Source organism: Lutjanus erythropterus, chromosome 16, assembly GCF_056507025.1.
Source record: "Lutjanus erythropterus isolate fLutEry1 chromosome 16, fLutEry1.hap2, whole genome shotgun sequence".
NCBI classification, from domain to species: Eukaryota; Metazoa; Chordata; class Actinopteri; order Lutjaniformes; family Lutjanidae; genus Lutjanus; species Lutjanus erythropterus.
The window spans coordinates 12,513,939-12,522,140 of NC_139332.1; the positions used below are offsets into that span (position 1 = coordinate 12,513,939).

General features: G+C 40.4%; 1 protein-coding gene across 2 annotated transcripts; it reads right to left on the reverse strand.

Annotated features, from left to right (window-relative positions):
• On the reverse strand, positions 1-6,475 carry heyl (hes related family bHLH transcription factor with YRPW motif like). Of its 2 annotated transcripts, XM_084739513.1 has the most exons (5): positions 5,376-6,475; positions 2,615-2,681; positions 2,440-2,523; positions 2,213-2,294; positions 1-1,125 (listed from the first exon to the last, which is right to left on the reverse strand). In XM_084739513.1, exons 1-5 carry the CDS (start codon positions 5,453-5,455, stop codon positions 437-439), a joined length of 1,002 nt encoding a protein of 333 aa, XP_084595639.1. In that variant the 5' UTR covers positions 5,456-6,475; the 3' UTR covers positions 1-436. The 2 variants fall into 2 exon arrangements, with proteins under 2 accessions (XP_084595639.1, XP_084595638.1); XM_084739512.1 differs by lacking the exon at positions 5,376-6,475 and having other exon boundaries at positions 2,615-4,086.
• Positions 6,476-8,202: the final 1,727 nt, after the last annotated feature.

Consider the following 8,202-nt stretch of genomic DNA (forward strand, 5'->3'; position numbering starts at 1 on the left):
TAAAGGCACTTAGTCTTTATAAAGATTTTTGTCAAACATTCTTCAAAATTGAAAAAAAAAAAAGCTCAAATGTATAAATGTTCTGGAAAAAACAAAAGGATCACAGTTAAAAGTCAGTAAAAACTCAACCACTGTTGAGTGTTATATATATTGTATATGGCTCTGATGGACACTGTGTATGTGTGTATTTGTCAAGCAAGATCACGAATTTATTCAAACCTTCTTTCACAGTCCTTCATTATTCCATTACATATGATTGTTTGTGATTATCTGAAAGTTCACCCATGGTCTGATATGGCTTTTAGAGTCCCTTAGAAGCAGAGACGTTCATCAAACATTCAATACTTCTTGCTCCAAACGTATCATATTTGCTACATGGTGACATGGGAGCTCCATGTCCACTGTACAGAGTTCAAAACAAAACCAAAGTTGACCCTCAGAAAGCTCCAATCTCAGTCCCCCATCCCTGGGCTGACTTCCCTGATCCACTCAAGCCCCTGTGCTGGGCTGCGGGAGACCCCAGAGGTGCGAAGGGCCTGAAAGAAACTTGCAGCGGGGCAGAAGATGATGAAGTAGAAGAGGAAGAGGAGGAGGTAGAAGGAGAGGAGGTGGAAGGGGTGAGGAGAGGAAGGGGCGAGGCCCTGGTGGCGCTGTGAGGGGATTGCTGGTTCGGTCTGGAGGGGGCGAGAGCCGGGGATGCTGCGAGGGAGGGCACCCTGTGGACAGTGGCCAGGGCCGTAGGCGCAAGGAGAGGTGGGGCACCCTGCTGGCACCCAGCCAGAGGGGCGAGGCGGAGGGAGGTGGGCGACGGGTAGCTCCCAAGCAGGGCCAGATCCCTTCGCCCGCTTGGGAAGGGAGGTGAGGAGGAGGCCTGTGAGGTGGGGGAGATCTGAGGGAAGGAGGCCCACGGCCAAGGAGGAAAGTGCAGGGCGGAGGCCGGGGGCGACTGCAGGAGCAGAGGGTCTAGCTCACTTGCGCAGTGAGAAAGGTGGGACACCAGCCGAGCACCTATAGGGTCCGGGGACTCCCCGTCGAGGGAGCTGAGATACCGTACCACCTCCCCAACACACTCTCTAAAGCCCAGGGTCCTGTAGTCGACTGCCAGGGCCCTCGCATCAAAGTAACCTGAGAGGGGAAAAGAGAGTTTACAATGAATAATAGCAATGGAATGCAGTTAGTGCTGAAAAATACTGCACGTGCTGTGTGTTTTAGCTACTGCCAAAGGAAGGACAAAAATAATAATAGTTGTCTACTTTGTGATGGGAAATATACACATATTTTCCAGCACTATGTCAAGGAATTTTTGTTATCCATTTCCAGTGGATGAAATAGATACAGAAAAAGCTAGAAAGTGATTTTTTTACACATTAAAACACAGTATAAAATCATACAGGATTCAGTGAAAACAACTCATCTTTCTCATGAACTTAATGTTAATATAGAGTTTTTTTTTCGAGTTAATTAAACTTTAAAAATCTTTCAGAACACTTGAGAACTTTATGTCTTTAGTTTATGTCTAAAATATTGCTCGCCATGATGAAAATTAGTATTGAACTCAGTCCCTACACTTTAATTATTAATTATTTTAATTTAATAAACAAATCACTGGGAGCAGTTTCACATGCTGTCCAATGCTAGAACAGAAGCTGTAAGCTCTTTGTATGAAATGAAGAACTGACATTTCAGACTTAGAAAATGTTATGGGAAAATCTAATTTGTTTGTAATGTTTGTCAGTGTGACTTAAGTGTTGTTGGTTCAACTTAATATCTTGGCTTATTGAACGTGTTTTCTCAAGTACAACTGAATTAGTATCAAGTTAATTTGACTACATACGTATTTTTGTTTTGAATCATTACAAAATTACCTCAAGCTGTCTTTTCAAATTCATACAACTTAAATTCTGAAAGCAGATCAGAAACTTTTTAGATGAAAGCTAATAGTTAATATTTAGATTGTGGGCAAGTAAAAAGAGCAATCAACTATCAACTAACTACTATTTATGGACTTCCCAGCATGCATTGTTTGAGAGTTAAAACTCTGAAGAAAACATCTGATTAAAACTTGCTGCATGTCTCTAATACACTTGCTTGTTTTAACAATAGTGAAAACGAGAACCACTGATGAAGTTTAGTATTGAAAACAGGCCCTAACATATTGTCTTTGTGCCAAAGACACAGTTGAAACCATTTATTTTAACAGTGTAAGTCTTACCTTTTCCTCCCATGGCGTGAAGGAGTTTGAGGTGGTCCACAGTCATCTGCAGGATCTCTGCTTTCTCCAGCTTGGATGAACCCTGCAGGGGAAAAAAAGCAACATTTTACTCGGTTGCATCAGATTTTATGAGGCTGGTTTATTACTTCTGTTACAGAAATAGTGGCTGTGGGTTTAATTAATAATAAAAATGTGATACCAATCATTTTAATTAATTGAGCAGGTACCTGTTTCTCAAAAGCACTGGGCACCAGCCTCCTGAGCTCTGACAGGCTGTGGTTGATCCTGTCTCTGCGTCTCTTCTCTATGATCTACACAACAGGAAGAGCAGACAAGACAGTCAGGGGCCGACCAAAACGACGGCACTAAAAAGATTAAGATCCGAGGCTGTAATCCACTCACCCCTCTTCTCTTCTTTCGGGCCAGAATCTGTGAGGCGCTGCCAGGAGACATGGACCCGGTGACTGGGCTGTACCATGGAGACAGAGGGAGAGAAAGAGCAGAGATAGGGGGGATGGCATTGGCACAGACAGAAACATGGTGACTTTGATTCTCCTGCATATTGTTATTATTACCCTCCTTAATATGACACAGAGGCAGGATGGCACATCAGCCCCTTTCAATCGAATTTGTTTTTTGGGCACGGAACGGCAGAGGAGTGCCCGGGAGAGGAGGGAAGACGAGATTGTTTTTGGTTTTAATGCGTTTCTGGACATTAGTCTCAGTGAAATGACATGCTGTTCTCCTTTCCATCTGAGCGAAAGCACTTTTAGAAAGATGATTATATAGCCCCGGGGCGATGCTTTTCGCTCGCATGGGGCTCCAGCATGCAGCTCCTCCGAGTGCAGTCACTCAATATGGATTGTGTTTGTTTGTGAACGCTCATCTTACAGGCCTGAAAGAGCCTGACAGCTTGGAGTTGCCTTCAAACTGCCCCACCAGAGACTTATTGAGTTTCTATTAGATTTTGACATGAAGGCTGCCAATTTAGCTGTGTGTTTTTGTTTAGGTTGATGTTTGATGGGGCTGACTTGAGAAGGCAGCGCTGTCTTCTGTTTGCGTGTCACATGGCAATTTGATTTATCCAAAACCGTCTTTAGTACTGTCTTCACTGGCGTGCTCTGCTTGTGATGTAACCAGTAGTGCTGGGAATGTGTTTTTGCATTCTGCAGATGCACTGACACAAATACACTAGAACGAATATTTCCTTTAATCCACATTTCTGTAATTCCGACTGGGCAATTTGAGCAATTTACCTAAAAAGCAAAATGGTATAATGACTTGTAAAGAGTGTGTGAAACGTTGAGAGTCATTTTACTGCTTATCAGACATTTTCCACAACAGTGAAAGTTGCACATAATAGACTGCATTTAAACAGCTTGACATTTTAAGTCACATTTGCATTCAAAGGTTTAAAATACTTTTTTTCTTTCAAATAAAAACATTATAGATGTTTGCATTATAACGTCATAGTTTGCATTTTTATCTTATTCTTTCTATTATGACATATAATTAACTAAATGCATATAAAAAATAATTATTTATATAGATATCTATTTATATTGGTATCAAGTTTCCACTGCATAGGTTTATAACTTTAATACAATAGAGCTGAAAACAAAAATAATAATAGCATTTGAAAATAAAAGTGTTTTTGACAGTGATCTAAATATGTCAAATGAAACAATGCATAAACAGTATGACATATATTGATGTATAACAAAATAATTTGTATTCACTCACACACACCTTAGCTTAAGTGTTTCTACAAAATGCTACAAAATCCTCAGTATGTTTATTGTGGTGTTGTTTCTCTCTCTCTGATGCTTTTGTGTTAATTTGACAGTTCAGTTGTTTCAGTTTTATGCAACATCAAAAAAATTAACTAAAACTATTAAAAACCTAATATAGCTACATTTCAATAATTTTATATTCTAAATTAACAGCAAAATACAACTTTGTAATTTGATCTGAAGATATTCTCTATATTAAATGGATTTATTTTAGAAGATGTTGCTCATAAATTCTGCTCCTGACTCTGACTCCTGTGTCCAGGCCTCACGTCATTTTTAACCTACACTTATTGTACTGCATGTCATGCGTGTAATGACTATTACAAACCTGTGCATTTACTCATCACTGTAAAAAAAAACATACAGGAATTTGATGGAATCAACTAATCTTTTCTCATTAACACGAATATGCAAGTTTTTTTTTTCAAATGAAGTTAGTATTTTTTTTTTTGTCAGAACAGTTGAGTCCCTCTAACTTGAAGTCTTTTGACATGAAATGATGAGTTGAATAAATGTACTGTACAGAATTCAATCAGCTCATTTAATGAAGTTTCTAAAGAAACATGATCAGAATATTAGTGGACTTCCCATAATGCATTGTTTGAGAGTTAAAAGTCTCCTTTTTTATATAGTTTTAGGTTTCAAACTGCAAAAATATAAAAGTAAAATCAAACTTGTTTGAGTGTGACTGAAGAGTTCTTGGTTCAGCTTGATATCTTAAACTTATTGAACATGCTTTCTAAAGTACAACTCAATTAGTGTCAGGTTTATTTTAACAGGAAAGTTCATTTGTTTTGAATTATTACAAAACTACTTCTTCAATCTCAGTTAACTTAAAACTCTAAGCAGCCCGGACACTCACTCTTTTAAGTTAAAACAAGTAGTTTATATTTACAGTGTGGGAAAGTAAAAGGAGCAAAGATGACACAGTTTCAGTGAGAGGAGAGATGCACTGAATGTATATGTATATTCAGTGAGCATGGACGATTTGCTGTCAGATGCCTGTGGTTAAACTTATTTTTGACAGCTCAGGTTATTTGAGTCAAAACTTGCTACAGTGGCCTTAAATTACTTAAATACATTTATCAAATGAAATGAAAACATTTGAGCTAAATGCAGAAAATGTTCTGCTTTACAAACCACATCAGCTTCTGAGACTTTTCCAGCCATCTTTCAACTTGTCTGCAATTTTGTGTATGGCAGCGTCTAAGTGTCAACATTCTTGTAAATCCCACAGTTCACTGCCAAACAAGTCTGGAGCAAATTTGTCTTAGCTACTAATTGCAGCTGTGCAACGTGTAATTTTCCTTTAAAGTGTGATTGGAGAGGGTCATGGGTGACAACCTCAGGTGTGGCTGGTGGATGCTCACCAGAAGCTGTCTTCTTGTCCCACGTCAATAAACTCGTCTGTGTCCGAGTCTGGGGAGCTGTAGTCGTGTGGTCTCTTCATGTCTCTGTCCTCTTCCTCACCGGCTGGACTGACGGACGGGTGGATGGATGACAGATTTGGGTGATCTTGTCTCTTGTGCGTGGAGGCAACACACTGACGACCGTCTCCCCTGTAGACGAAGCGCTCACCCTGTATGCCCCTCACTCTGTTTCTCCTGCGCTGTTACTTATAAAAGCCTTGTTGTCCTTAGTTACTTATTGTCACTTGTGTTTGTTTTGTTGCTTCTTCATGCGTCTTCTGTCCTTTCCCTCTGTGAGTCAGCAGTGCCACTTGATCGACCCCCAAGGGCCCATGGCAACTAAGAAAATTCACAAGCTGCTTTAGTCTTTTACTCTATCACTGGCATCCAATCGTAGTCTCTCTCTCTGTTATTTCTCTCTTGGCTCCCTCTCTCTGTCACAGCCACCCAATGACAAAATAGGACTTTGGCAGTTGGGGCAGGGTTGCCAGTTTTGCCTCCCCCGCCTCCTCTCTCTGTCCCTCCTCCCTCCCTTTAATCTGGCCTTCCCGGCTTGTCACCCTCCCTCCCTTCCCTGACCCCCCCGCTCCTCAGCCCCATCTTTCCACCCCTTTGCTCAGTCATCCTCAGTCAATTAGCCTCCAATCTCATCCTGCTCTCCTTCCTTCCCTTCTTTCTACCCTCCTTTCTTTTCTCTTTCTGCTCCTTTAATTATACCGCTTTGTAAAACAATGGCAGCAGGAGTGAGGGAAGAAGAAGAGAGGTGAGGAGTGTGGGAATGATGTACTGTGAAAACGCTCCATCATCTAGCCTGCAGGGGAGTGTGTGACAGCAAATAAAGCTCAACTCTCACAAAGTCATACAGGTGACTGCTAGAACAAAGTTGTTGAGCTACTTTTTTTTAGGTAGAGCGCGAGAGACAAACAGCAGAGAGAGAGAAAACTCTACTGCAATGATAAAAACATATGATAGTCATGATCTCTAGGCAGCTGTCATCAAATATAAAGAAAAATCAGAATATTGTGTATATTTTTTCACTTTTTCCTTAAACAGCAATTCATACTGCTTTAATACTGCTTACTATGGAGTTAAACCAGTACTCCCCAATCAGTCAGGTGTACCCCACGGCCCTATCAGATGAGCTCAAGCACCCCTTCATCACCACCGCATGCCATGCTCGCCACACATATATGTTTTTTTTGGCATTGTTTAATTATATTAAAGTGTTTTTTTTTTTTGTTTTTTTTTACAATTATTGATACAATTTAATTATCAGTGTAGGTTCTGTTTTGTAGTTTGATGATGTAAAGGAATGTAGGATCCTGAGAGTGTTTTCTTTTTAACAATCACCAAAGCTGATGAAAATCTATCTGATATGACTCAGGAAGAAATCATGTTCTTTGACAAGGTAAGGTTTTATTCATGTTACATGGAGTCACGTTCAAGAGGTCCTTCCTCACTCTATGAGTGAACGTTATAGCAACCAGCTAGCTTGCAACAGCTAGCTGGAAATGTACATTAGCTTGAATAAATTAAAGACTTAATTCACAACAAATTGTTGGAAACATTTGGGATAATGTAAATAAACAACTCAACAAAGTGACATCAGTCTAGCATTTTATTTTTATGTGGAAATGTTACATATTAATGTCTAGGTTTAATATTATCAACCGTGCAACTGCTGAACATTGTTTTTGAAAATGTGACAGATTTTAGCCGTATTTTTCTCTGAATTCATAACATCAATCCTGTTAATTGAGAAAGCAAAGTCAAACATATACAACTAAACCCAACTTCTTCCAAATATTTTAAAATCTGACTTGTGTGTCAGTGTGTGTGCAGAGATGAGGGCAGGTACAGAGGGGTCAAGAGAGGAATCAGCCCAGTGAGTGTCTGAACATCTGGGCTCTTCACTGGACAAGATAATGCTCTATATACACTGACACACACACACATTCACAGATGGACCCACACACACGTTCCTTGGAGCACTTAGCTGGGTTCCGCTGCCACCGTGGGAAGATTGCTGGTACAGATTGCCATGGAAACACGAAGCCCAGGCGCCCGTTGTTAGGAGCGATGCCTGACTGACCCAGCAGTGTGTGCATATGTGTGTGTGAAAGACGGAGAGAGGCCAAGTGGCATGCCCCCTTCCACACAATGCCCAGCTGAGCGTGTCTCTTCCTGCCTGGCAGACTGGAAGGGTGTGTTAGTTTAAACATACTACAATGCACGAGTTTGAGAGCTTTGTGTGTGTGTTTTTTTGAACAAGTAATGTGTCTTTTCTGTACTTAGTTTGGTCCTCTAAGCTTTTTGTAAATAAAATCAGGTGTATTTTGAATTTATTCCTCTTATTCCAGATGTTTCTTTTTCTTTGTCTCTTTTAAGATGATGCTTTTCTGTTTATTTTACTTGCATTGGATGTAACTGCCGGCCTGCGTTTTATCATATCATATGTGTAAAGTAATAAACTAACTTAAAACATGTGCGTGTGCGTGTGTTTGTAATAGCCAAGTGTCAGTAATCAGTGTGACCATCACCAGGGGGGATTATAGTGTGGTGAGTATGAGTCAGGACCAACAGAAAAGAGAAATCTCCCACCCTCCCTCCCTCCAAACAACCCCCCTGTCTACATGTCCTTTCATTACCAATCATTCCTTAATTCAGATCTGGATCTAATTTCAGCATCAGAAAACAGGGAAGAAAGAGTCTGAAAGAAAAGAGACATCTATGAAGTCAGACTTCAGTCTTTTCTCTGTTGTTATTTTTATCACCCACCCGCCCTTCA